Source organism: Aethalodelphis obliquidens, unplaced genomic scaffold, assembly GCF_003676395.1.
Source record: "Aethalodelphis obliquidens isolate GAN/ISIS:26980383/991018 unplaced genomic scaffold, ASM367639v1 scaffold3, whole genome shotgun sequence".
NCBI lineage: Eukaryota > Metazoa > Chordata > Mammalia > Artiodactyla > Delphinidae > Aethalodelphis > Aethalodelphis obliquidens.
In genome coordinates, this window is record NW_020837947.1 from 50,705,694 (window position 1) to 50,731,318 (window position 25,625).

Sequence of the window (25,625 nt, forward strand, 5' to 3'; positions counted from 1 at the left end):
GTGTCCCCACCCTCCCGGGGCAGGTGAGGCTGCCACTAAGGGGGCTCCTGGGAGCTCTGCTGCTGGAAGCTCACGGGCTGCTCCTCTGGGCACCCGGGGAACAGTCAAGGCTGACCAGGACCAAGGACACCCCGACGGTCCCTGCCCAGGCTGCAGTGGGAAGAGATGGCTCCAGCTACTGAGAGCTGACATTATAGCTTCTAGGCCTATGTTATTAGAATTTAGACAATGAGACCGCATCACATGCAATGAGTGATTTTTTTCCTCTCTTCTAATTAAGACTCTTGAGCATTTATTCATCATCGTTGAGTAATTGAAGGACTACTAGCCTAAGGAACAAAGAAATCCTGAAGAAACAAGGGCTAACGAATTGATTACGTTGGTCCTGTCTGGGGGCCTCAGATTCCTATCCAGGTCAATAAAATGTGTAACAGAGTGTCTATCGTGGCAGGAATTTGACCTGCCCATAAATCACATGTGTCCTTCAGTGAGAGTGTTTCTCTCTCGTCACAGGATAGAAAGTGACCCAGGGGCTGAATGCCTTTTGTATCACCAGCCCCAGAATAGCTCAGCATAGGGAAGTGGCCAGTGGGAAGTACAGCAAGACCACATGGGCAAACTTGCCACACTGTTGTCTGCCCAATGGGCTGCTCCTTCCTTCCCCACTTAGCGGCCCTGAGTTATGGATTTGCAAGGAGTTGAACATGAGTCCAGGTTCTAGATTCCAGGTTCCCAAGGATGAGCAGGCATGTTGCCTTTTTTCTTTCTCTGGAAGCAGTGTTGTTGATACATAAAGAACACATAGACAGTGAAATGGAATCTAACCATTATGTCATTCTGCAAACACTTGCTGAATCTTTTCTGTTCCAAGCACCATGTGAGACCCTGTCTTGGAATAAGGCAAATATGTATGTGAGCTTAGGAAAGTTTTTGAGGTATTGAGTAACCAGTATGAATAATGAAAAACTTACATTTGCAGGTATGTGCTCACAGACAGGCTTAGAGCATTCAACAAAACGATACTTATAATAGGAGTGGCTGTGTTTTAAGCCTAGGAGGACATCAGGGAAGGATAAAGTTAGATTCTAAGCATAGATTTTTCTCACATCCTGTCAAGAGCCTTGTCTACAGTTTTACTTTAAACTCTCAGAGACCTGGGAAACAGGAAGAAATCTGGCCTTTACAAAGAAATGTACCTAATTAAATATAGTTTGTGTGAGCAGATGCTATATACTTCTGTGTTTTTCTTGATGCCTCTATATGTGTGAGCTTGGGAAAGTCTTCTCATGTCTCTGGGCCTCAGTTTCCTGTGTGAAATGATGGGCTGAGTTGCTCATGTATAATGTTCTGGTTCTGACAGTCAAGAATCTGGCCTCTCTTGTAAACCTTAGTTGACTCAGAAACATATTGTAAAGCTCACGTATCTTCCAGTGAATCTTGCAATGAAAATAGCAGATGATGATCTGATTTCACTTCGCACACCCTAAAGTCATTGTTACATTGAACAAGCAATGACCCATGGACATAATCATAAAGCCACGTAATTCATGTCTCCCATTCTCCTTTAAATGAAAGTCTCCTGTGAGACCACTTCTTCCCTGTCCATGGATGAAATTTAGGGCAAATCTCGTGACTTTTCTGGCTCCTTTCAGATAACAAAACACTCTCTAGTAAATGATTAATATGTCCAGGTCAGTGTGATCATCCAACTTTAAATTTCACTCAAAGATGGAACTACTCCCCATTCCCAGCTCAGCCCTGCTTCAGGCCAGTTGCCTGCAGCAGTAAAGGAGGGCATGGTTGGCTTCTCTCCACCTCCTGCCCAACCCTCTGTTTTTGCCCCTTCCTTATCTAGCTAATAATGATTCCCGATCCTTCCTGATCAGAGTGAGGGAAGGAGGAGACGCAAGAGGTAGGAGAGTTTTTACTTGACTAATCCCGCTGTGAGCTGGCATCAGCCTCCCTGGTTCTGGCAGGTGTTTCAAGCTGATTCTGCAGCCTGTGGGCTCTTGCATGGGTCCTTTGGTGATCCTACCATCTCTCATCTGCACGTTCCTTGACATGGACAAAGGTAACTCTTCTCTGGCTGGTCACTTACAGTTCTTCCCACAGCCTCAAGGCATCTGTGGGTACATCTCTAACTTCTTTCTGCTGAGGCCCCCTTGTGCCTCCAGACAGTCCTATGGAAAGGATCTAAGATAATCTCACTTCAGATCTCTCTTCTGATGGCCCGCATCTGGTCCCTTAGAAACACCCTTTGCCCAAACAAACTCAGGGCGTGCAGGCTGATCTCAGCAGACACCTCTCCTTTGTCCTGCCATCACAGCAGCCAGACTTTTTGGTTTCTCATGGAAATCAAGCAGTAATCCATTGTGTCTCTTGAGCTCCAGGGACAGATATCAAGCTATTCACACGGCCACATTGAAGCTCTTGGATCACGTGGGGTAGTTCTCTCCACAGTTCATCTTCTATTCAACCTGCTTTTCAACCTCTACAATTTCTTTTGCAGGCTGCATGTGGGTGGTCATCTACACAGGTAAAACTGGCTTCCCACCACCTCTTTTTGCTAGAGCTCCACACTTCTCTCTGCTATGGGGAGACTATTGTCTTGCAGCTTCAGCAAAACTGAAACTAAAATAGTTTCATTTTAACTTCCTGTCCCAGGAACCCCCCTTCAGCTTTCCTTAAGTGATCACTGAGGAAACCTTTGCCTTGGTTTCCTCCTTATTCTTTCTCCTTCCAAGCTCACCATGCTGAGTGCAGTTCCTGGCTTTTTCCTGGGAAAAGTGTCGTGCAGCCGCCTCACTTCTTCCCTGGGCTGAGGCCGGTATTTCCGCCTGCAAGCTGGTTTCTTTCCTAGTTGGCTTGGCTTTGGGAGTAATGACTCCAGTTGTCTTCATGAGCCCTTCCCTAGCCTGTGGCTGCTTTGAAAAAATGAATTGCTCCAGTTCTTGTGGAAATTGTTCCCCGTGCCCTGGGTGCTACAGAACCAAGCGCTGTGTGTTTCTTGTGTCTGGGGCCCCAGGGAGGGTGGAGGAAGCAGCTACGGCACAGTAAGCTTTGAGCAGCCCCCTGGCGCACACCTCTCCTACCTGTTTGCCATGGAGTCTAGGATGACACCACTAAAGAGTTTGCCTTTAGGGCTTCCCTGGTGGCGCAGTGGTTGAGAGTCCGCCTGCCGATGCAGGGGACACGGGTTCGTGCCCTGGTCCGGGAAGATCCCACATGCCGCGGAGCGGCTGGGACCGTGAGCCATGGCCGCTGAGCCTGCGCGTCCGGAGCCTGTGCTCCACAACGGGAGAGGCCACAGCAGTGAGAGGTCCAGGTACCGCAAAAAAAAAAAAAAAAAAAAAAAAAAAAGGAGTTTGCCTTTAGACTAAGACATTGCCTCTTTAGGATTGCCTTGTCAAAGTTCCCTTAAAGGATAACATATCAAGTTATTATTACCTTGGATGAGGAATTAGTTTATTACCCACTTTCCCATGATTATGGCAAGAAAGGCAGGTGTACTTATAAGCGAAGGGGTGGAGGTCTTCATTGATTTTAGGCTTCACATCCATCCGTAGGACCACGTCATTCCTAAACAAGATTGTACAGTCTTGAACTCATTTGAACCAGATCCTGCTCTGCCCCAAGGTTGTTCAGTCAAAGCTGGAGTGTTCCAGGTTTGGTGCCACACAGTTAGAGGGTTTGTCAACACTCATTAGGACATTTCCAAAAGACAGTTAATCAGACAGTAAGAAAATGCAAAGCCATGACACATAAGGAACTATATAAAAAAATGGATGATTTGGGGAAGACAGAAGACAGATTTGGGGAAGACAGAAGACAAATTTTCTGTTCCAGGATATGACAGCAGGTCATGTGGATTTGGTCTTTGTGGCCCTGAAGATAGATTTAATTAAACCTCACGTCTTGCCACTCAAACTCGGGTCAGGAGCACTGTAGTAACCTGAGAAAGGAAAAGCTCAGTGGCCCTCCCTCACTCCTTCACAACAGATCCCAGGTGTTTTGAAGACACTTAAAGTTGGAGAAGCCTGGGTTTCAGGAATACTCTCCCACGTAGAGGACTTGGCACCTGAATAACCAGGAGGAACTCTCAGAAGACAGCTCCCTCAGGGTTCAGGTGGGGTTGACATTGTAAAGAACTTTGAAAAGCCAAAGCCATTCAGAAGTAGAAGGAGCTGCTTGGATGGAGAGAGCTCCTCATTACTGGTGACAAGTGCAGATGTCCACATGTCAGGGCCATTAGGGTGAACTCTGGCAACCCAGAGGAGTAAGAGCAAGATGTCGCCTCTGGTCCCTTCCAAGCTGAGAGACGGCTGGAGGTGGCAGAGGAAGGCCGCGGACAGCAGGAGGTGAGAGGCCCTAGAAGCCCTGGGGAGGGGGTCCCCCAAAGGGGAAGATGAGGATACTGAGACAGAAGGGCTCACATTAGAGCAGAGAGAGGGCTTCTTCCAAATCTCTTCCTCAGACCTTTGAAATATAAACTCTGTCACCAAATGATCTTTCTCCTGCATTCAGGGAAAACCAGGTTTCAGACCCACTCAGCTGCCTGAATTCAGTCTGGAAGGTAGAGTTCTTGGCTTGAGACCAAGAATTTTAGTCATTTTCCTCCGAATCTATTAACTGACAGCCAAATGTTCATGTTTTCAGAAGAAGAGCAGTTCCCTGGATGCTTTAAGAGAATGGAAGCAAAAACATGGATTTGATAACATTTGTGGTTCTATCAGAAGTCCTGAGATGATCATGGGGAAATTTTACCTTATCTTTGAATGTTGGGGAGAAAAAAGGTCTCAATTATAAGTAAGCTTTAGCCAGATGCTTCTCAAACTTTAATATGCCCTGGTACCACCCAGGCATCTTGATGAAATGTGGATTCTGGCTCAGGAGGGCTGGAGTGGGGCCTGAGAGTCTGGTTTCTAACAGGCTTCCAGGTGATGTCCGTGCTGCTGCTGGTTGGGGACCACACTTTGAACGAGAAAGTGTGTGCTGACGGAGTCCTGCTCCCAGAGGTAAATTTATTTCAGGTTTTCAGTAAAATATGTCTCTCTGTGCTAGGATGGTGCCAAACCTGTAAAAGCATTGCTGCTGAGGATGACCTGGTGCCCCGTGGAGGTGTCTGTGGGCTGGAGAAGAAGAGAGGGGCGTGAGGGGGCAGAGTAGTCAGGCACGGTGGCACATGTGCAAATCCAGGTGAGAAAGAGGAGGTTTGCAGTGCTGGGGAAGAGAGTGAAAGAAAGGAAAGAATGATGATGGGCACATTTCCTGGTGTGGCCTGACCACCACCGGCAGCAGGGTCTCTGTTGCCCTCTAAGCTTCCCCGAATTCCTAGAAGACCCTAGGGATCTGTTCTCTCAGACCCTTGTTTACATACCCTCCCTGCCTTATACTGCTAGAATCTGGGTCCAGACCTCGTCTCCCTGCTAGGTAGACTTGAGGGCAGGGACGTGCAGTCCCCAGCAGAGCCTGAGATGTAACAAGTCCACAGTAAATATTTACTGTTTCGAATTCTATGCGACACAACAGAACAAACTGTCTGCTCACCAAGCATTGGGGAAATCTTCTTTGGAAACCACAAATGTGGTAGCTGAACTCTTTTGCAAGATCTAGTTTAGTGATTGGCTTCCTGCCTTTTGAAGGTTTGACATGATGGGAACAAATTGTTTACTTTTTGTTGAGTAGCTTTTCTTGATACACAGACGGTGGGGGTGGGAGATGAGAAAGGACATTTGTTCTTGAGACTTGATGTTTTCTTCCTTGGCTGGTGGTCTTGGAGCCAGGCACCAGAAAACTATTGGAGTAACAGACACGCACGGTACGTTCTGCTGTGGTTGAACCTTCATACCCAGCATCTAGAAATCAAATCTGCTTCCTTGTTAAACTACAAATTTGTCTAATGTAATAGCTCTACAGAGAATGACTATCCAGAGCTTATCTCTCTTTCCAAAAGGTTGTTTATTTCTAAAAGGAAATAGAGCTTATCAAGTGGCATGAGTTCTATTATACAGGAATATCCATATGATCAGTTGGCAAACATTTTCTGAGCTCCCTCTACGTGTGATACCTGCAGAGCTGAGGCCACACAGAAAGGCAGCAGCAGGGTGGAAGCTGAGCCTAGATCTTCTCCTCCCTGGCCCTTTGCTTTTCCTCCCAAGCCTATCAGTAGGGCCCCATTACCCAACACTTGCTGGGGTGTGTGTGTGTCCTGTTCTCTGGCTCAGAAGCCTGACCACACAAAATGGATGTTCACAAGTGGCTTGTGGTACCCCTGTGTCACTTCTTCTAGCAAAGATGTAAAAGAACAAAACGAACACAAATGCCCACTTAGCAAAATCTAGGCAGAAACTGCACTCCAGGGACATCAATTATCTTTTCTCCTTCTGGGTTAATATCTTGGCCCCAAGGAGTGTCTCATCCTTATCTTTGTGCCCTAGCTACATCGTTGCTAGACGACATCCACAGGACAGGCAGAGCCTATCATCCTGGACACCAGGAGAACTTTCTCATCCCTACAAAACCCACACAAAGTGGCCTACTCCACCGACACTAGGCGTGGTTTGACCTGGTATTTTAAATAATATATGAAATGATGGGGGAAAAAAAGAAATGAAGGAAGGCATGTGCAGGCCAATGATTAGAATATTGCAGAGCTATGCTCACCCTGTCATAGCCACGGGCCATGTGAACAAAATGAGCCCTCTGGTTCTCAAGCCATGCATTGGAAAGGGGGTCATTTGGAAGGAGAACAAAGTATCAGTGTCAAGCTCAGTTCTTAAGAATCTTTGCAGAAAGTTTTGATGGAAAGATGAAAAGAAGAACGTCCGCAAGTTCGGCAGCAAATATAAAAGGCCTTCCTATATTTTTGGACAGGTAGGTCCAGGAGAAGCCCAGCCAGAGCTCTTACAGCATGGAATAGGGAGTGTTTGCCAGTGTAGAATTCCTGATCTTAGCTCTGCCTGTGTGCCAATATGAGTTCATTTAGGAAAAGCTGTTTATCATATTTTTAGTGATATCATTCATTAAAGTATAATATCTGTACCTATTTTAAAACATTGAGCTAAAAAACAGAACAAAACAAAACAAAAAACGTTGAGCTAAAAGGGAAAAATGTAACTTCTAAGGAAAACACTGGGTTTTGTAGAATTTGAAATAGATTTTCACAATGCTCAGTAATTTATTAGATCCCTTTGTGCTGTAATGATTTGGTTCTCTTTTGAATCCTGTAGATATTGAGGAAGCACAAGGATTCAATAATTATTGGTTAAATGAATGAATGAATGAATGTTCCAATTAAGTTGTTGGAACCTCCCAAGGTACTTTAAATATGGGATAAATAGGCTACTATTGAATCATGGTGACCAATTTGGTAATATTTTAATAGAAAGTATATACATTAAAATGACACAAAAAGAAATGAAGATAATGCTCCACTTGTCCAAGATCACAAAGAAAGTCATTTTGTGGATTAAAGATGCCAACACCAAAGACGTGAGGAACAGAATGATGATGGTGGTAAATCCCCAGTAGGTTTTCTACTGTTTGGGAGAGCTCCTTCTAGGAGGGAGTGTGGAGGAGGAAAAGAGGCTGCCAAAAAATAGGCGGTATGAACCCTTTCTTCCTACAAGGCTGGTCTCAGGAATTCTCTGAAAGACAGCCCTACCCCTGCCCCCCCATGCCTCTCTTCAAATAAAGAAATCTACTGGAAATCTTCCCCTTTGTTCCATGAAACTGTCCTTAATGTGACATCCCTACCCATCAATCCCCCATGAGCCACTCTTGAACCGGGGACGATGCTGGGGACAGCTGAGTCAGGTGCGCAAGGCCCTCTGTGTTTCTGGCAGGCCTGTCCAAAGAGGCTCCTGCCTTGATGGAAGAGTAGATGTTAGGGAATGGGCAAGGTCTGTAAGGAGATCCAAGGAGATGGTGACCAAGGTCTCTGGTTTATACATCAGAACACTGAAAGCACAAGGACTGATGGAAACAAAGGATCAAGTATATGAGATTTGGCCATCCCAAAATCTCCAGGGCCCAGAGGAGCTGTAATTGGAGACTCTATCCTTGGGCTGCTCCTCTGGACTAATACCCTGAGCCCCTGTGGTGGGTCCTAAGGTAATATCTGCAAGTTATCCACACCAGTATCTACTGACCATGCATCAGAACTGGGTTAAATTGGCAAACCATGCCAAGAGGAATTGAAGCAACTTTGGAAACCAGTAGCCTTCTAAGATAAACTCCATGAGCTTTCTCCTATTAGTTGGTAGTTTCTGGGTCTCAGACATAAGTAGCAAACCCTTTGATTTTGGGGAAAAAAAAAAATCCCATGAACTTCCTGACAGAGAATTAGATATTCTATAGCAGATACATCCTAGCTGCTACCGAATTAATAGTTACAACTTCCAACCTAGATATGCAGAGTCAAGAGGAATTAAACAAATTCCCCTTTCCCACCTGTATTATTTATCTATTGCTGTGTGACAAATTACCCCAAAACTTAGTGGCTTAAAATAACATTTATTATCTCACAGTTTCTGTGGCTCAGGAATTCAGGTGCAGCTTAACTTGGTCCCCTGGCTCTGGGTCTTTCACAAGGCTGCAAGCATCCCAGAGTTCAACTAGGGCAGGATCTACTTCCTAGCTCATTCATATGGTTGTTGGCAGGATTCCATTTCCCACAAGCCATTGGTTCCTTGCCATATAGGCCTCTCCACAGAGCTCACACCATGGCAGCCTGCTTCACCCACTTGAGAAATACGGGAAAGCCTTCCTAAAAATTAGGATGTCCATTTAGAACCAAAAGTTATATGGTGTTCTCTATTCCAGGGACTCCAACATTTTCCTGATTAAGGGTCACTTTAAATTTCCCCAGAGTTCTATGAAAGACCAAAAAGAGGGGGGGCTATTGAGGAAACAGAGCTTGACCGTGGGAGGTCCCACACTCTCACCCTCCCCCGCCTTCTGGGAACTCATTCCCTTAAGCCTTGGGGTAGAGGCTTGGCAAAGCCGCAAAGAAAAGACCACAGAGATGGTGGTTAGGGAACCTGCTCTCCTCTGGAGACTGAGAGGGCATTCACTATTCTCAAACGGCTGACACTGGGCAAAATCGCCTTTGGGCAAAATTTCCACAAGAGGAAATCTTAAAGACAAAGTCTCAGGCAAACCAGCAACATTGGAAAGGATTAAAGAAGTTCAGGTGTCAGGGGGAAAGTATAAATGTACTTAAATGGACCCAAGAGGAGTTATAAGGTTGATTCTGAGGGCTGAGTGATCTGTACTTAGAGACGAGCTTGAAGAGAAAATCTATACTGGCCAGAGACCAAGTTAATGGAAAATTTAATTGAAGAGAACGAAAGGCTAAGCCTCATGGGTGGTGTGGCCTGGTGCCCTTTGAACCAGGAAGGCTGGGACAAGAGGCCATAGGGGGCCCTAAGGGAAAACGTGATGAGCTTATCTGAGCCAGAACAAGGGGCGGGACCGAGCCGGAGTAAAAGAAACCTGCAGACCTCCACAAGAACCGCAGTGAAAGGCGGCAGGAGGGCAGAGAGGAAATCTGCTTGTTTCGGACACCGAGGAGTCCCGCCGAGGGCCTCCCTGCCGCCCACAGCTGAGCACGCGCTGGGCGCTGGCAGCGGTGCTGGCGAGAAGCGTGCATGCAGCTGCCTGGTGGCAGAGACCCAACCACTCAAGGTAGGAAGTGAAGCCCAGGTCCGGCTCTGAGCAGGGGAGGGGCAGCTCTACTGGGACCTGCTAGTGTCTCCTGGCCCTTCTCCCTCCTGCCCCCCTTCCTCTTTCTGCTTCTCTCCTTGCAGGTCTCTTTCCCTGCATTCCTGAACTCACTGGCTGTGCTCCTTAGGTGGTGGCACCTGGTTAAGCAGAGGGGAATAGTTATTCCACGGTTATTCACGTGGCGGTGTTATCAGGCCGACTCTGTTACTTCCTTTTCTCATCTGGGGTTCAGGGCTAGGGATCCGTGGTGCCGCTATCTCTTTAAACAGCAGAGCCAAGGCGCTCACACACGGAGCCCTCTGGACACTGGTCCAGTGGTCTGACCTTCTTGTCAGCCTGAGCAGGGTCACGTGGCCTGCTGGGCTAGGCAGACCCGCTGGCAATCAATCCCAAGAGAGGCAATGGCTTTCAGCCTGGGGGAAGGTAGCAGAGCTGATTGTAGAAAGGGTTCACTCTGTGCAGCTGCTCCTTCAGCTGGGACGTTGTGACTGATATGAGGAAAGGGGAGTGGAGGGTGAGAGAGAGAGAGAGTGTGTGTGTCTGTGTGTGTGTGTGTGTGTGTGTGTGAGAGAGAGAGAGAGAGAGAGAGAGAACTGTTTAGTGCTGGGAAGAACAGTGTCTGAGACTCTGGGATTTAGGGTTATTATTGCACTCAGAGAGATTACTTGAGAATAATTTTGCAGACGGTGGTGTTGTCACTTTTCAGGGCTTCATTTGGTTAAAGAATCCAAGTAAAGTGCCATTTAAAATTCTTTAAATAAATTAAACAGTCCAAGCTCACTTAACTGTGAGCAGTTGGCTCTTGTGTCCTACCTGAAAAGGGGCCAACACCCCCTGAACTAAACCTCCGGCAGCAGTGTCTGGAGTCTCACCCAAGTGGGCCCCTCTTTCCTCCCTGGACCGCTGTCGCTGCTTTGGGACTTTCTCTTTCTCTCTCTGGCTCTTGGCTTTCTCCTTCCTGTCCCTCTGCCTCTTCCTCTTCTCTTTGGAGTTTCTGCACTTTCCAGGTGCTCAGCTGATCCTCCAGAACTGCAGCAGGATGGCCTGTGCTGGGCGTCCCCCAGGCCTCTGCAGGGGTGTGGGTGGAGGGAGGAGTCCACACACTCCTGACTCAGACCCTAGAGCTTTGTTCTCCAAACAAGGAGGCTTAGACCTGGTTCAGGTTCAGGAGCAAAGGGGTATCCTTTGAGGCTTGAGTGGGTTTGAAGTCTTCTAGAGTATTTTTTAGCCTAATAGGCAGGCTTTATACGTAGCAGCTGGGGAAACCATAGTCCACAAGCAGATTAGCTATGGTGAAAAAGGCACGTCAGCCTCTTTTGAATGTTCCTAAGACACCAGACCTTGAAGACGTGGCAGCCTTCTTTGAATGTGCCATTTGTGCCTGTGCCTTTCTACTTAAGCATGCCCTTGTGATCGTATGAAAGCAGATTAATCCTTTTTCTGGAGGAAAGATTTAATGATTTATAAGTGGCATCCTTAGTGTCTTGGATAGAGGCAGGGGGTTATAGAAGAGAAGCACATACAATGCCTCTTGTTTACCCTGCTTTGCTGAGCTGGTGTGCACAACGATGAAACGGCCTTAAATAGAGGCTGGGCTGGATCCTCTTGTTTAATGAGAGGTGCCAGGGTGACAAGGTAGCTCGTTTCAGATGAGAAGGGATTTTCTAAGAATCCAGGAAAAAAGACTGGGAACGTCTTAATCTGTCAGCCCTGTGGTTTAACACAAGTCTGTGTGCGGGAATCGGATCCACGCAGGGCACTCTCCGCAGATGATCCCAGGTCTGCTGGCCCCATCTGGTGTTCACTCACCAGTCAGCCACAAAACTGCTTGAAAAGTGTAGTTCTCTCTCCAAGGAGATTTGGTCCTTTTTGTTTTTGTTTTTTACCAACTTTAAATAGTGGTTTTGGGTAACAAACAATTCACGCGCCACACTTTATTAAATTCATCTTACCTGTATGTTGGATGACTTAATGGTTTTAATAGTATAAAGGGTAGGTACCCAGCAGTCATCGTTTTAACTGAAGCAAGAGGAATTGGGGTTAGGTGTAAGGAAGACATTTCAGGCAATGAGGTTTGTGGCACAATGACCTAACTGTGAGGAGATTGTAAGATCTCTTTTGGGGAAGCTTTTAAATAAGAGGCTCAGTTATTTAATTTATTTTCTGCTCCAAATAACACCCTGCCTGAAAAGAGAATTTGGGGCAAGCTCAAGGCATTCCACCGTTAATTTACCACCTTCACAATTTTTGCTATGTCTGACTAAAACCGATAGAAGTGTTTACTCAAGATATTCCTTGAAATGGATTCATTTCTTTTAACCGTAGCCTTTAGTCATCTTAAGCAGTGATACCTTATCAGTGAAATCATAGTTTGATGAGCTAACTATATTTTATTGCTGTGCACTAAAATATATGACTGTAATAAAATAACGTTCACCTGTTTTTGTGTCCTCCAAAAACATACATGTTCAAGTCCTAACCGCAGGTACCTGTGAAAGGGACCTTCTTTGGAAATAGGGTCTATGCAGAGGTAATCAAGTTGAGGTCACACTGGATTATGGGCGCTAATCCAACGACTGATGTCCTTATAGAGGGAAATTTGGACCCAGACACAGACAAAAAGGGAGAACGCCATGTGACCACAGAGGCAGAAATTGGAGTGGTGTGTCTGCAGCCAAGGAACACCACGGATCATTGACTATCACCAGAAGCAGGTAGAGGCAAAAAAGGATCTTCTAGAGCCTGCAGAGAGCATGGCCCTGACGACACCTTGATTTCAGAACTGTAGCCTCCAGAAGTGGGAGAGAATATATTTCTGTTGTTTTAAGTCACCAAATCTGTGGGAATTTCTGCAGCCTTAGGAAACTAATACACCTAAGTGCCGCCGAGAATCATCCCCTGGTGGGCCAGCGCAACACATTTTAACACTCGGGGAAATGCTGAGCCGGGTGCTCTGTGAAGGTCCTTTTCAGTCCTGGGGTTGAATAATGATGGCCTTCATTGTATCAGCCATTTTTACACTCAGGTATGATGTAAGTGTCAGCACCCCTATTTATAAAGGTGAGGAAAAGGCTGCGTTAATCGGGTTTGAGCAGATGCATCTGTCAATTCTGAATGGCACCCTGATGTGTGCACCTGAACGTGCTAATCACTCCCAGGCTTCCTGGGAGCTACAGGCTGTGTAGGACCGCGGCTGGGGCTTAGTGATCTGTTTCCATGGCTGTCCACCTGGCCGCCTTTGGAATCACTGTCACATCCTTTGCTGGGTAGAGGGCTATTGCTTGACGCTCTCTCAAGTCGGTTTTACTTTCTGATGAATTCATTTGGATCATAGCCCAGAAGCTGGCTTTTATTACCTTTGATCTCACCCATGGTTGTCTGTAGTTTTTAAACCAATAAGGTCCATATTCCCTTGTTCCCCATTTCCACATGTGGTCATAGGGGAACAATGTTCCATCTGCATCTCTATTTTCCAGCTGTAGTGCAGATTGGTGAATATCTGCATTCCCTACCTTAGACTATCAGACTTCCATAGGCATATTTAATTTAGATTTAATATATTTAATAAACAGAATAAATGTTTTAGATTTTTTTCATTGTTTACCGTGCATCTACATGAAGAATTTATATTTAGTTCTTTATAATCTGAATTTTAACATGTCTTCTGTGTAACAGCAGCCTCACTGCCCAAATGTCTACTTAATATTTATTGAGAGCCTTCTGAATGCCAAGCACCATGCCAGACACTGGGGACACAAAAAGGATTAGTATCCCAGACTATGGAAACTTTTCAATGAAGGGAATATAATGGCAGGCTTCCTGCTCACTTGCTTGGAATGTGCTGGCCCATAGTAGGTGCTCAAAATATGTTAGTCTTCCTCTTCCTCGCTCCATTCAAGAAGCAGCCTAGTATCTAGCTCCATAGCCAGGTCCTTCCTGCTGATGTCTTCTGACCAGGAGGGAAGATGCAATAGAGGCCATCTAGGGGAAGGTGCAGAGTTCCAGGTTCCTGAAGACATCGTTCAGCACTGCATTAGCCACAAAGCATGAGGCACAGAGCATGCATGCCTACCCTTTGCTGCTCAGTTTTCCTGTGTCCAAGTGGCCAAAGCAGTGTTGGATTTGACTGTACAACACTCTCAAAAATGTGTTTACAGCCAAACACTGGGCCTCCACAATGAGTTTTTAAAAGCAGCTTTATGGAGATATAATTCATACATCATACAATTCACCCATTTAAAGTGTATTATTCAATGGTTTTTAATATATGTGCAACTATCACCCCAGTCAACCCCGATTCCCCCAACCTCCAAATCCTAAGCAACCACTAATTTACTTTTATCTCTATAGATTTGCCTATGCTGGACATTTCATACAAATGGAATCATTTGATATGTGGTCTTTTGTGGCTCAGTTTCTTTACTTAGCATAACATTTCAAGGCTCATTCACACTGTAGCACGGATCAGTACTTCATTCCTTTTTATGCCTGAAATTATTCCATTGTATGCATATGCCATGTTTTGTTTATATATTCATCAGTTGACAGTTTTTTGAGTTATTTCCACATTTTGGCTATTATGAATAGTGTTTCTGTAAACATTCATATATAAATTTTTATGTGGAAATTTCATTTCTCTTGGGAATATATATATATACATACATACATATATACACATATATATATATATCCATACACACACATACATACACACACACCTAGGAGTAGAATTGCTGGGTTGTATGGTGAATTTATTTTTAACCATTTGAGGAAGAGCCAGACTGTTTTCCAAAGAGGCTGCATCATTTTACATTCCCACCAGCAGTGTGTGAGGGTTCCAATTTCTCTACAGTCACCAACACTTGCTATCATCTGACTTTTTGATTATAACCATCCTAGTGAGTGTGAAGTGGTTCCTCATTGTGGTTTTGATTTGCATTCCCCAATGACTAATGATTTAGAACAAGTTTTCATGTGCTTATTGGCTATCTGTCTATCTTCTTTGGGAAAATGTCCATTCAAGCCCATTTTAAAATTGGGTTATTTGTCTTTTGATTGTTGAGTTGTAAGAGTTTTTTTAATATACTCTGGATATGAATTCTTTATCAGAGGTATGATTTGCAAGTAATTTCTCACATTCTGTGGGTTTTCTTTTCACTTTCTTGATAGTGTCTTTCAAAATGCAAAAGTTTTAAATTTTGATAAATTCAATATGTCTATTTTTTCTTTTGTTGCTCATGCCTTTGATGTCAAATCTAATAATACCTTGTCAAACCCAAGGTCGTAAAGATTTACCCCTATATTTCCTTCTAAGAGTTTTATAAGTTTTTGCTCTTACATTTAGGTCTTTGATCCATTTCAAGTTAATTTTTGTATATGGTATGAAGTAAGGGTCCAACTTCATTGTTTTGCATGCAGATATCCAGTTGTCCAAGCATCAGTTGTTGAAAAGACTATTCTTTTCCTATTGAATGATCTTGGCACCTTCATTGAAAATCAGTTGAACATGACACATAGGTTTATTTCTGGACTCTCAACTCTATTCCATTGTTCTATATGTCTCTCCTTAAGTCAGTACCACACTGTCTTTGTTACCATTGCTTTGTAGTAAATTTTGAAATTGGGAAGTGTGACTACTCTACTTTATTCTTCTTTTTCCGTTATTGTTTTGGCTATTTATGGTTCCTTGAAAATCCATATGAGTTTTAGAATCAGCTTGTCAATTTCTACAAAGAAGTCAGCTGAGATTCTGACAAGAATTGCATTCAATCCATAGATGAATTTAGGGTGTAAGATGGTAATAATCTTAATAATATTAAGTCCTCTGATTCATAAACATGGAATTTTTTCCAATTAAGTATTTAGATCTTCTTTAATTTCTTTCAATAATGTTTTGTAATTTTTAGAACATAAGTTTTATACTGCTTTTGTTAAATTTATTCCTCAGTATTTTATTCTTTTTAATACTATTATAAATTGAATTCTTTCCCCAATTTCATTTTCATATTGTTTAATGCAAATATATAAAAGTACAATTGATATTTGCATATTAATTTTGTATCCTGTAACTTTACTGAATTCATTTATTAATTTCAATTAATAAAAGTGTGTTATTGGATTCCTTAGAATTTTTTACATACAAGAGATAGTTTTACTTCTTCCTTCCCAAATTAGATGCTTACCTACTTGCCCTGGCTGGAACCTCCAATACAATGTGGAATAGAAGTAGCAAGAATAGAGACATCTTTGTGTTGTTCCTGATCTTAGGAAGAAAAGCATCCGGTCTTTCACCATTAACTACGATGTTAAGTGTAGGTTTTATTATGGATGCCCTTTTTCAGCCTGAGGAAGTTCCCTTCTATTCCTAGTGTGTTGAGTGTTTTTCTCATGAAACAATGTTGGATTTTTTCAAACGCTTTTTCTGCATCTATTGAGATAATCACATGATCTTTGTTTTTTATTGTGTCGATATCACATATTACATTAATTGATTTTCAGATGTTAAAGCAACCCTGCATTCCTGAAACAAATCCTACTTGATCATGATGTATAAGTCATTTTGTATGTTAAGGATTTGTTTTGCTAGTATATTGTTGAGAATTTTTGCATCCATATTAATGAGACATTGATCTGTAGTTCTCTTGTGATGACTTTGTCTAGTTTTGGTATCAGGGTATTAGTGTTCTCATAGAATGAGTTGGGAAGTATTCCCTCCTTATATTAGTCTGCCTGGCTGCCATAACAGAATACCACATACTAGGTAGCTTTAACAACAGAATTTATTTTCTCACAATTCTAGAGGCTAAAAGTCTGAGATCAAGGTGTCATCAGGGTTAGTTTCTGGTGATACTTCTCTTCCTGGCTAGTGGACAGCCACTTTCTGTGTCTTCACGTTGCCTCATCTCTGTACATGTGTGTGAAGAGGGAGAGAGCTCTCTCATGTCTCTTCCTTTTCTTGTCAGTACTTTCTTTTTAACCAGTCCTATCAGGTTGAGGTCTTACCCTTAAGACCTTACTTAACCTCTATTTCCTCCTTATGGACCCTCTCTCCAAATATAGTTGCAATGGGGGCTAGGGCTTCAACATATGAACATTTGAGGGGGACACAATTCAGTCCATAGCACTCTTTTTTTTACTTTTTGGAAGAATTTGTGAAGAATTGGTTTTAATTTTTCTTTAAATACTTGGTAGAATTCACCTATGAAGCCATCCGAGCCTGGGATTTCTTTGTTTTTTGATGACTAATTTAATCTCTTTAATTGTTATAGGTCTATTCAGATTGTCTATTTCTTTTTGTCAGTTTTGATAGTTTGTCCATTTCTTCTAAGTTACCTAACTGATTGGCATAGAATTGTTTGTAATATTTCTTAATAATCCATTTTATTTCTGTGAGATTGGTTTTAATGTCATCTCTTTCATTTCTGATTCTAGCAATTTGAGTCTTCTCTCTTCTTTTCTCAGCCAATCTAGCTAAAAGTTTGCCAATTTTGTTGATCTTTTCGAAGAGCCAGCTTTTGGTTTCTTTGATTTTTCTCTATTTTTCTATTCTCTTTAATTTTCACTCTAATCTTTATTATTTTCTTCCTTCTGCTTGCTTTAAGTTTAGTTTGCCCTTTTCCTCCCAGTATCTTAATGAGGAAGATTAGGTTATTAATTTGAGAATGTTCTTCTTTTTAAATATAAGTATTTACAGTTACAAATTTTCTCTAGGCACTGCTTTAGCTGCATTCCATATGCAATGGTTTTTATTTCCAGGCAAGCTCCATATGCATCCCCATCTATGAGAAGACCTGCTAGTTCCCCTAATAAAATCTATTCTTAATCTTTCAATATCTATGTTGTGCGAGGAATCCATACATGAAGAAGACATCTGGATCTTGTGGCCCAAATGTGTTTACTCATTGCCAACATTGGAGGATCCCTTGGTTTTTGTTATTCTAATGCCTTTGGGGAATGTCTGTATCTGTTTTGATCATGTGTAGTATATAGATGATTGTTGATGGGGCTAGACAGATATGGTCTTGTCTGGGGTGGGAGGGACTGAAGAAAAGGAATTACTAGAATATTTTTCTTCCTCTTTCTATCCCTATAATTCCTCTGGACTTTGTTCTTCAAAACAAAACAAAGCAAAACACCCCACACCATTTGGCCACAGGTATAGCTCGCAGAGTTCAACAGGCTGCAAGAATGAGCTTTAAAAGTGTAGAAAGTCCTGATCTACTTGGGTGGGGGAGCTGATGATGAGGTTGGCAGAGCCTCCAGGTCCTCTACTCCCCCTGCACTTTAGATTGGTTCTTTCTCTCTCATCTGCAGGGTTTGGGGAAGACCATGGGGCCATCCAGATCAGCATTTGTGTCCCTAGTTTGTTAGCTTTGGTGGAAGGTTAGTGCCCTTGTGTGTACTGGAACTAAAAGTGTCGGGAGGAAGCACCATCACACCTGTGTCAGAGCCCAGGCCAATCATCAAAAAATCTACAAACGATAAATGCTGGCGAGGGTGTGGAGAAAAGGGAACCCTCTTGCACTGTCGGTGGGAATGTAAATTGATAGAGCCACTATGGAGAACAGTATGGAGGTTCCTTAAAAAACTAAACATAGAACTACCATATGACCCAGCAATCCCACTACTGGGCATATCCCCTGAGAAAACCATAATTCAAAAAGAGTCATGTACCACAATGTTCATTGCAGCACTATTTACAATACCCAGGACATTGAAGCAACCTAAGTGTCCATCGACAGATGAATGGATAAAGAAGATGTGGTACATATATACAATAGAATATTACTCAGCCATAAAAAGAAATGAAATTGAGTTATTTGTAGTGAGGTGGATGGACCTAGAGTCTGTCATACAGAGTGAAGTAAGTCAGAAAGAGAAAAACAAATACTGGATGCTAACACATATAAAGGGAATCTAAAAAAAAAAAGGTTCTGATGAACCTAGAGTTAGGACAGGAATAAAGATGCAGACATAGATAATGGACATGAGGACAAGGGGAGGGGGAAGGGTAAGCTGGGACGAAGTGAGAGAGTAGCATTGACATGTACACACAACCAAATGTAAAACAGATAGCTTCGGGAAGCAGCTGCATCACACGGGGACATCAACTCAGTGCTTTGTGACCACCTAGAGGGGTGGGATAGGGAGGGTGGGAGGGAGACACAAGAGGGAGGGGATATGGGGATATATGTATACATATAGCTGATTCACTTTGTTATAAAGCAGAAAGTAACACACCATTGTAAAGCAACTATACTCCAATAAAGATGTTAAAAAAAAAAAAAAAACCAGGCCAAAGTTGTTACTCCTAACTCTGGGACACTGTGACTCTGGCTTGATCTCTCCCAGGAATCATGGGCCAGGTGTGGGAGGCAGTGGTGATGGGCAAGAAAAGACGGAGCAGGGAGATTCTGCCACCTGGCAGAAACTCTTGGAGGAGCAGAGCCATGGAGGGAGAAAGACCTTTGTTTGAATTTTATTTACAAGTCATCAATAACCAAGATAATCACATTTTCCTCAGAACATGGAGGGTCATATGTCCCAATCCCTACTAAAATATGCTTCGTTGGTGAGGTGTCAATCTGCTGAGAGGTGAACTATTTGGGATTATGCCGTGGTATCCATTCCTTCTCATCTGCCATCCCCACAGATAGCGGCACCTGTGCTGCTGGGGAAAGGTTTTCCAAGACCCAGCACCAGGTGTCTTCTTGAACTGCTCTCTGATCTCTGCTTCTCTGCTCTGCCTTCTTGCTTAGCAAAAACAGTCACCACTGAGGAGTGCCTGGTGAACCCTGCGAGCATGAGCCGCTACAGCGTGGACTCCTCCTCCGCCTTTAGCCACAGGGGCTCCCTGCCCACCTCCTCTTCGTTGTACTGCAAGAGGCAGAACTCTGGAGACGGCCACCTTGGGGGAGGCTCAGCCACCACAGTCAGTGGTCCCCATACCAGCCCCATGTCCTCTGGAGGCCCCTCAGCACCTGGGCTGAGGCCCCCTGGCTCCAGCCCCAAGAGAAACGGGACCTCTCTTGAAGGAAACAGATGTGGTAATGTAATGCGTGCACTGGCTTCCCCATGACCTAACCTCCTCTGCCCTTGCCCTGGGACCACCAAATGTAGGGAGACCGGGGGACTGTAGCGGTTTGAACACAGCAACACTGGGAAATTAGAAGTTTCCACAAATCCCTTCATGGATTTTTGTTGTTCTTGAGGGCAGCTGACTTCAACCTTTGACCATAAGCAAAGAAAATGGTGTATTAGAGTAAGTTAGGCTGTAGGAATAAGTAGAATCCAAAATGTACAGTGGCTCAAATACAATAGAAGTTTTTTATCCAGGAGTCCAAAGTGGGTGTTCCTAGTTGGTGTGTGTATCCCAACTCAGGGACCCAGGATCTGTCCATTTCATGACTTTCCTGTCCCCTATGGCCCCCATGCCCCACGCATCTAGTGGTAGAAACAGAAGGAACAAACGAGGAAGATGAACATGTTTCCCTAGAGCCTGGAAGTGATGCCCATCGCTTCTACTCACGTTTCATTGGCAAGAGCTGGCCATTTTACCACACTTAACTCTGGGGGAATCTGAGAGGTGTAGACTAGCTCTGTGCCCGGAAAAAGAAGAACCAGAAGTTGCTAAAGACTTTTCTCTTGCACAGTGGTTGACTCTTGCAGGGTACAAACACATGGGCAGACCAGAGTTAAGTAAAATTCCCACAATGCTGGTTATTTATTTATTTATTTTTGTCCTGTAAGTTTTTTTGTTTTGTTTTGGTTTTCCATTTATTTATTTATTTAGGCTGCACTGGGTCTGAGTTGTGGCATGTGAACTCTTAGTTGTGGCATGCATGTGGGATCTAGTTCCCCAACCAGGGATCGAACCCAGGCCCCCTGTGTTGGGAGCCCGGAGTCTTACCCACTGGACCACTAGGAAGGGCCTCCCACAATACTGGTTATGATGCTACTTCTGTCTCACCCATTAAAGTTAGCTTATTGGAATGCAGTGTAGGAAGGTACTGTCATTCTAGGGGTAGGTTGATGTCCATTTTGATTTATGTTATTAAAAAAAATCATTTTCAATTCAGTATTTGAGTATGAATAGAGCATAGTGGATAATCACATGGACTGTGGAGCCCGATGGCCTGGGCTGGAATCCTGGATCTGCCATTTTCTGACTGTGTGACCTTTTGCAAGTCTGAACTTCTTTGTGCCTCAGTTTCCTCACCTGTGAAATTGGAATAATAATAATAGCACCTACTTCATAGGTTTGTTGGGAGGATTAAATAAATTCATGTGTATTTAGTACAAGGCCTAAGAGTTAGTAAGAGCTCAATAAACATCAGCAATGACAGATCACGTGAACACACCCCTCAACAGATCACAGCCCATCAACTCTACACCTGAGAACTCTAAAGAAAGGAGGCCAGAGGCCCGGGAGTCAGGGAGTCTTCATCTTGCCCCTCTGGTGCCTCCTGCGGGCTGGCTGTCTTCTCTGGCATTTCTGTTCTGAGCCTCGGCTCGTCCACTGGTAGCCCTGACAGCCACAGTGGTGAGCTATCGCGTATGATCCCAGATCCTCCACACACTCCCCTCAAAGAGCCTCACCATCACAGATGCGCCTCTGTGGGCCCAGGAGGGGAGACAGTTTTGAGGGGCAAGGCACTGTTCCCTCAGCCATGGGGGCTCTTGCCAAACATGGATGGCCCTGCTCCCCAACATTGTCATGCAGGGCCGTCGGCCAGGCAGGTTTGAGTGGGCAGAGCCCATTTTCCAAAGGGGAGAGACGTTGTTGCATCTGATTTCTAAGAACAAGAGAAGGGAACAAAACCCGCATCATAAAGTAAATGCACAAACCTGCATCATAAAGTAAATGAGGGGCAGCAGTTATTTCCTAGGTTTATCCCCAGAGTTAGTGTAATATCAGACATATAGTAGGCGTTCAGGAAACATTCTTTCTCTCTACCCCATTCCACTCCCCACATGGAGCCCAGTGCCCTCACATTGCCCCTGCTTGTCAAAGCCCTCATCCTGGGGTCTCTCTGCCCGTCACACGTCTCCTTCTCTCAACCTCTTCTCCTCAGTGCAATTCCCAGCTGCATGAGGTGGTGATCACAGGACACCAGGCTGATGGAATGGACTCATAAACCTAAGAGTATTGCCATTCTTTAAAAAGGAGGTATTTACTCTCCTATTTAAGTTGGTGAAATCTTAGACCCTATGTCTTAAGTGTAGGATTTCAAGTAGTAAGCGGAAGGCACGATTTGAACGGAGAGAACTTCTACCACTCCATCTGTCACTGAAGAGTTGTCTGCCCCATCCCAGCCCATCTGGTGGCCCAGATGAGGGGAATCCAGGATCCTTCAAAGGGGTCTCAGGTATTTAGCTCCCTCCCCCTTTCTCTTTCTGCCTCCTCCCAACAGAGTCCTGGGACGAACTCCCATCCCAACTCCAACAGCCCCCCTGTCCTTCCTTTTCATCTCTGCTTCAGCCCTTTGTTCTCCTGGAATTAGGTCCTCATCTACTGTCTGAGTAATCTAGCCAAAGGGAAGCCCAGACCCTTGCTCAGAACAAGCTCTGAGAGAGCCCTCTCTGTTAGAGCCCTAGATGCACCCCAGGAGAGCCCCACTAGCTCAGGACTTCTGCCTCTCAGGATCTTGGGTGAGACCAGAGAAATGGAGCCCACCAGTGCCTGCTGCCTTCCACTCCAAGCAAGCCACTGACCGTGGCCAGGAAGATGTAAGCAGAAGTGGAAAAAAGATTGGGTCAGCAACTGGCAGTTTCAGTCACTGCTGATTAGAAATGTTCCTTCCCTCCTGTTTCCTCCTGTGGCACTTTGTCTCCTCATCTCTAGTACTTCCTCTCTCTTGTCCCATAGTAGGAGCCAGACTCTCAGCTTCATGAGGTCTCTCACTCATATTTGAATCCTCTGCAGCCCCAGGAAAGGGGCCTGTTTGAGGCATATCCTAAATAGCTATTTATTGAGCACCTACTGTGGGCCAGACACTTTCCACACAATATTTCTGACTTATTATAAGTTATATCTTATAATTTATTATTATAGCAAGTATATATTATTATTGTAGGTATTATTATATTCAGTTTACATATACAGCAATTGAAGATCAAGTCAGTCAAGTGTTTAGTCAGGATTTGACTTCAACTGACTCCAAAGGTGGCTTTCAAAATTATCCCAGGGATTTTCAAACCATGCAAAATGGGCTTCAAGGGGTCCCTCAGAGGTTCTAGGGCATAGGAGAGAGGGGATGGGAGCAGATGGTACTCCAACACTGCCCTCTTTAACCAGGGCCTCTTCACATTAGAAGAGTGGGGTTCTACATTTGTGTAGTTTGAACAAAGTTTGCACAGCTAAACGCATTTGGAAACCATGGAGATAAACCATGCTGAATTGAGTGGCAGTATATTAAAGTAGGAGAGAAAACCCCTGGCCTCCTTACCCATTTGTCACCTAGCTGCCAGTCCAGGTGCCAGCTGCAGGCCCTCTGGAGGGCTGTTAAGTTTTCCCTCCACCCAAAGAAGTGCTCAGTATTGCTCTGAAATTGCATCCCAAGTGAAAGCAGTTGGTATTAAGAAACCATATCTCTTTAAGGGGGTTTGACCTAAGTCATAAACCTGGAAGGGACATAGAAATGTCCTTTGTGTCCTCCCCATGGTGCTAATCAAAATGGTTTAAAACCGCAGAAGCCAGAAAGTGGCATGAGGCTGCACAGGACAGTAGGTATCGATGACGTGACAAACTTCTCAGTCCTCTCTCTCATGTGAATACCTACCCTGGCCTCCTGTTGTCTTTTTTTTTTTTTAAATGTGCAACTCTTTTATTTAAAAAAAGTATAAAATATTATTAAAGGACATAAAAATGAATAAATCAATAGTTAAATTATACCCATCAATTGACCCAATATCATGATGGTACTAATGCTACCCAAATTACTGTGTATATTCCATTAAATATGTTCATGTCCTATGACCCAATAATACTTCTAGGAACATAACCTATAAAAACTTCCTCAGAGACATGTGCAAGGAAATTTTTTGCAGCGCTGTTTATAATTCCTCCTGCTGTCTTGATACATCATGCCCATCGCCTCTGTCAGTGGACTCTGAAGGGATGTATTCAAAGGACACGTTTCCCTGTTTTTTTGCTGATACTCAGGTGAAAATCTGAGAGCTCTCCTCTGTCTTTCATCCAAGATATAATCACTAAGAGCTATAAAGAGGTTTTAGGGCTTCCCTGGTGGCGCAGTGGTTGAGAGTCTGCCTGCTGATGCGGGGGACGTGGGTTCGTGCCCCGGTCCGGGAAGATCCCACATGCCGCAGAGCAGCTGGGCCCGTGAGCCATGGCCGCTGAGCCTGCGCGTCCGGAGCCTGTGCTCCTCAGCGGGAGAGGCCACAACAGTGAGAGGCCTGCGTACCGCAAAAAAAATAATAATAAAAATAAAATTTTTTTTAAAAAAGAGGTTTTAGATAACAAAAGCTTCCTGACATTTGCATTAACAGGAGATGCTGTAGCATTCCCAACCACAAGTATGTCCAAGCTTCAGAATTGAAGTGACTCTGACATTGTTATTACCACTCATATGCTTTCCATGGGTTGGAGTTTGATTCCATAGGGTATGGTGTTGGGTGACAGATAGAGAACAATTCAGCAAGAGAAAGAAGAATGGGGACAGCGCTCGATGTGGGGGGCGGGGAATGAGTGAAGGTGCGGCACGGCTTATTCATTCCAAGGAAAGAGAAGAGTTTGTGCAGGGACGCCAAGGGAAATCATGCTGGGAAATTTGGGGTTCAAGTCAAGCAGACTGAGCTTTCTTTACTCTGTGGAAACCAGACATGGCTGAACAGGGAAGTGAGCTGATGACCACAGAATTTAGGAAGACAAATCTATTGGCCATTATGGAATGATACATAATAATAAGAATAGCAACTATCTTTTGATTAATTCTTACCGTTTAATGCTTCACATTATCCTATTTAATCCTCACAACATGGTAGGTGTTTGACAGGTGAGGCAACTAAGACTCAAAGAGATGTTGGTCAGTCCTGGCCAGAAGATACTTATGGAGCACAATATGCCAGGGCCTCTTCTGAGGTCCAAGGATGGAGCTGTGAGCAAGACAGATGTGGGCCCTGCTCGCTGACAGCATCCAATTCCAGAGAGGCAAACGTTAACAAATGTTAACAAATGATTCTGAGGGGCCCCTTTTGGAGACTGATGGGCTTCCTTCCAAGACGCTTCTTGTCAGGCTCCAGCCCAAAGCCATATAGTCACTTGACTCCTGCAATACTTTTGAGAAACAAGCTGAAGAAACGGAGGCTCGTAGAGAATAGAATGATCAGGTCCAGGAAGGGGCTCAAAACCTGGCCATTGGCTCTGCATTCACTGTGCTTTGCACACAGACACACTGATGAGGCTTCAGATGTGTGAGAAAGGAGCTCTCTCGTGTTGCCCGGGACAGCCTGTGGTGTGAAGGGACCTTGGAGATCCTTCCTAACTCCTTATTTCACACCAAAGAAGCACAGAGACGCTTGCACAGAGGGTGGGTGGTAAGGGCGTCTAACTCCCAGCTCATTGTTCCTTCCATTCTTCCACATGACTCTATTGTTAGCTAAAAAGTTTCCTCTGAATTATGAATGAACAAAAGGAAATTATGCATGTGCTTGTGGGTCTGTGTGAGACAGAGAGCGACTCACAGGCAGCAGCACGAGTACCGGGGCTGTGAAGATATCCGGGGTTGCTTTAGACAGATTCACAGTCAGTCTATTCCTGGTGGATGTGAGTTCAGCGTTAGAAACAGCCACCACCATCCTTCATTCTACATCCATTCACAGCTGGGTTTTACTATACACACGTCTCCCGCATCGCCCAGGGAACAGACCCGACCACGTAC

At 44.3% G+C, this 25,625-nt stretch overlaps 1 protein-coding gene across 7 annotated transcripts in view; it reads left to right on the plus strand.

Annotated features, from left to right (window-relative positions):
* SCML4 (Scm polycomb group protein like 4) overlaps nucleotides 1–25,625 on the plus strand; it is a 105,015-nt gene that overhangs the window by 71,850 nt on the left and 7,540 nt on the right. For 4 of the 7 annotated variants that reach the window (XM_027089313.1, XM_027089325.1, XM_027089339.1 and 1 more), the window contains one exon: nucleotides 19,485–19,772. In XM_027089313.1, the coding sequence (XP_026945114.1) occupies nucleotides 19,485–19,772 (288 nt within the window). Of the gene's footprint in view, nucleotides 1–9,170; nucleotides 9,688–10,901; nucleotides 12,441–19,484; nucleotides 19,778–25,625 lie in introns of those variants that run through there. The other 3 variants (XM_027089356.1, XM_027089362.1, XR_003429253.1) reach the window with 3 other exon arrangements.